Source organism: Raphanus sativus, unplaced genomic scaffold (genome assembly GCF_000801105.2).
Source record: "Raphanus sativus cultivar WK10039 unplaced genomic scaffold, ASM80110v3 Scaffold4516, whole genome shotgun sequence".
Taxonomy (NCBI): domain Eukaryota; kingdom Viridiplantae; phylum Streptophyta; class Magnoliopsida; order Brassicales; family Brassicaceae; genus Raphanus; species Raphanus sativus.
Genome location: NW_026619818.1, coordinates 3610 through 6839, shown reverse-complemented (window position 1 = coordinate 6839; position 3230 = coordinate 3610). Strand labels below are relative to the sequence as shown.

At 38.8% G+C, this 3230-nt stretch overlaps 1 protein-coding gene across 1 annotated transcript; it reads left to right on the top strand.

The window, feature by feature from the left end:
- The first annotated feature begins 673 nt into the window (after nucleotides 1-673).
- On the top strand, nucleotides 674-2814 carry LOC108835046 (uncharacterized). Its single transcript, XM_018608353.2, has 2 exons — nucleotides 674-859; nucleotides 2103-2814. Exon 2 carries the CDS (start codon nucleotides 2172-2174, stop codon nucleotides 2778-2780), a length of 609 nt encoding a protein of 202 aa, XP_018463855.1. The 5' UTR covers nucleotides 674-859; nucleotides 2103-2171; the 3' UTR covers nucleotides 2781-2814.
- Nucleotides 2815-3230: the final 416 nt, after the last annotated feature.

Genomic DNA, 3230 nt, shown 5'->3' with positions numbered 1-3230 from the left:
ACCAGGAAGTTGAATAAATCTCATAGGAGTTGTGAGTAAGAAGATATCCCACTTTCTATCCAGATGATTCCTGATTAGCCTGTTATGACATATGGCAATATCTTCATGATTCTTATCAAACCAGGATGAACCTCGATATAAGAAGCTTTACTTGGAACCACTAATCAGTGGAGAATAACCAGGAAGTTGAATAAATCTCTTAAGTGTTGTGATTTCAGATTAGCCTGTTCGGACGTATGTCAATATCTTCATGATGTTGTATACCATCCGGTTTAAGAATGCTTATAACCGACTTTGTATTAAAACGGCCATCCTTATGTGGATTGGGCCTTGTCTTATTTTGGTTTAATGATGGCGACTTCTCTTAATGTTTAAGAGAGTCCCACATTGCTTATGAGACTTGTAATAGACGGTCTAAACTCCATATATAAGGAGCCTCTTGTCTTTGATATTAAATAACACAACAACACCTTCACATCTTATTTACAACACGTTATCAGCACAAGACTCTAAACCCTAGCTAAAATCTGACGACCACAAAGCCCTAATTTCGGCTGTACCTTAAAACTGCCATATCTCCCTAACCGTAAGGATCAAGACGGCGAGTAATATATCAAATTGAAGCTCTTGACGCCGCATACCACACATCAATCCGACTCCAGACCCGCCGTCACCTCCCAGTGCAAGCCGCGCCGTCAAAGATCATCCAAAACCCTGATAGCCGCCAACTCCTTATCTCTCTTAATTTCGATATCTATTGTTCTTAGATCTCATACTAATCCAACTTTGAAACTTTCATTGTTGATTATTCAAGGTTTCTAAAAGAGGAACCAAGGAGAAAAGATCGGCAAAGATTAAGGTAAGATCTCAAGAACCCTAATCTTTACTTGTGGTTCAAGCAATTCGGATTTCAAACTTCTCTTCATCTTAAATCCGATTTAAAAAGTTTTGCGATTTGATTTGGTTGATTTTAGTTCTTGTTTATTTTAAAATCAAAACCCTAAACCCTTAATAGTTTTACATGACTTTAGTTTTGTATGGACAACAAGTGATACCCCTTTAAGGATGACACGCTATATGTCCAAATAAAACTTAAGGTCAATGTTTAACCTAATCCTAAAATCAGATTTGAATTTTAAACCCTAATCCTTAAAGTTTAAATACGATTTTAAGAAACCCTAAACCCTAAAATATAAAGCATGTGACATGACTTTCGTTTTGTATGGACAACAAGTGATACCCCTTTAAGGATGACATTCTATATGTCCAAACAAAACATAAGGTTAATGTTTTCCACATCTTTTGGTCGATGATGCACACCATAGTGTGGCTAGACCATGATTTTCTTATAGGTCAATGATGCATACCAATAGGTATGACTAGACCATATGAAGTAAAGGTCGATGATACGTACTCTTAAGTACGATTAGACCATAATCGATGGTCGATGATGTTCACCCTCAGGTGCAACTAGATTTTTCACCCGTGAATCACGGTGATCATCCACGATGATCCGCGTTGATCTATGATCCATGATGATCTTCGATGATCCGCGATGATCTACGATGATCAGTGATCCAAGGTGATCCACGGTGATCCTCGATGATCCACGGTGATCCACAATCACCGGTGATGGATGATGGGCACCACAGTGCAACTAAATCACGATCCGTTTTATTTGGTCGAGGAAGTGTACCGAATGGTACTACTAGACCATTAAACCGCATGGGTCGATGTAGCATACCATATGGTATGGCTAGACCATGCACTCGTCCATCCTACTATTTTCAAGGGATTTATAAATCAAACAAGTTGATTAAGAGATGGATGAGTTATGAGAAAAATAAATTTCTAAAAGAATGCGAACTGGCTGTGTGGCCCTCTTATTTGTTTGCTGGCCGTGTGATCCTGATTGAATAATAGCCGTAAGGCATTGATCACGCAAAGATGCTGTGTGATCATGAGTGGCCGAAAGGCATTGATCACACACCCAAGCCGTATGGCTTATTGTTTACATACTGGCCAAGTGCCTTTTATTTCTTGGATAGCCAATGGCATCAGAAATTGTATGTACTAACACAAATCATTTTGATATGATTCAGATGTCGAGACTCCATCACTAGGATTACCCAGCCCTTGATCTCAATGGAGACAATTACCTTGATTGGGCGATGAACACTTCAGCCGATTTAAAGTCTAAAGGACTTGGGAAGTGTATCAAATACGGCAATGATACCCTTGCATATGAAAGGCGTATAGCTGTTTTGATAATGAGAAAGCATCTCGTGAAGGATCTGTATGATGAGTGCAGCTACATCAACGATCCTTACGATCTCTGGTCGAGATTGAACACCATGTTCTTCGAGCCATTACTAGATGAGTCCATGAAAGAATGGAAGGCTCTAAGGTTCCAGGATTATGAATCCGTGGATGACTATCACTTTGATCTTATGAGAATCACCCATAGTCTTAAACTATGTGGTGAAGTGATAACAAACTATGACTTGTTAAGTAAGACTCGTGACACGATCCATTCAAAGGAAGTGTTGTTATCACAGAAGGCTAAAGGTTTCACAACCTATTACGACCTTCTCTCATACCTTTCAGCTCTTGAGGAAAAGAAGCAGAAAAGGAAAGTCAACCTCGACAAACTCGACTATGTTATGGAGATAAGTGCCGAGTATCAATGTGAGATGATATACGGTGATGCTGAAGAAGCTAAGAAAAGAAAATTCGGGTGGACTCATATAGATGATGAGATTGGTTTATTCATTGAATAGAGAACCAAATGTGAGCCACGTCCAAGATGTTATTATGGATTGGCCGGCTATTGTGTAAGCCTTTTGACATTCTGATTTCATACTTATGATTTGGTGTTTTGTTTTAAATATAATTTGTCATTCAAATTTCATAGCATTAATAAAAGTTTTTCTTTTATCTTGATTGATTTGCTTGAAAAATATTTTTTATTGACAAATGAGAATGAAAACTCGAGAAGAGTATGTCTAGATCACCACGCCTAAGGCATGGCCTTAAGAGGCAGGAAATTTATCACCTAAAACCCATTGAGAAAGACCCAAAATCCCCACTCGCCGTGGACAAGGATACCACAATAACCGTGGTTGTAGATCCAATCATGGCCGAGGAGGGAGTAAAAGTCGAAGTGACATTTTCAAGCCACCTCAAAATGGTTTCAATAATAAACCAATGGGCAGAGCAAAGCAAAAGGA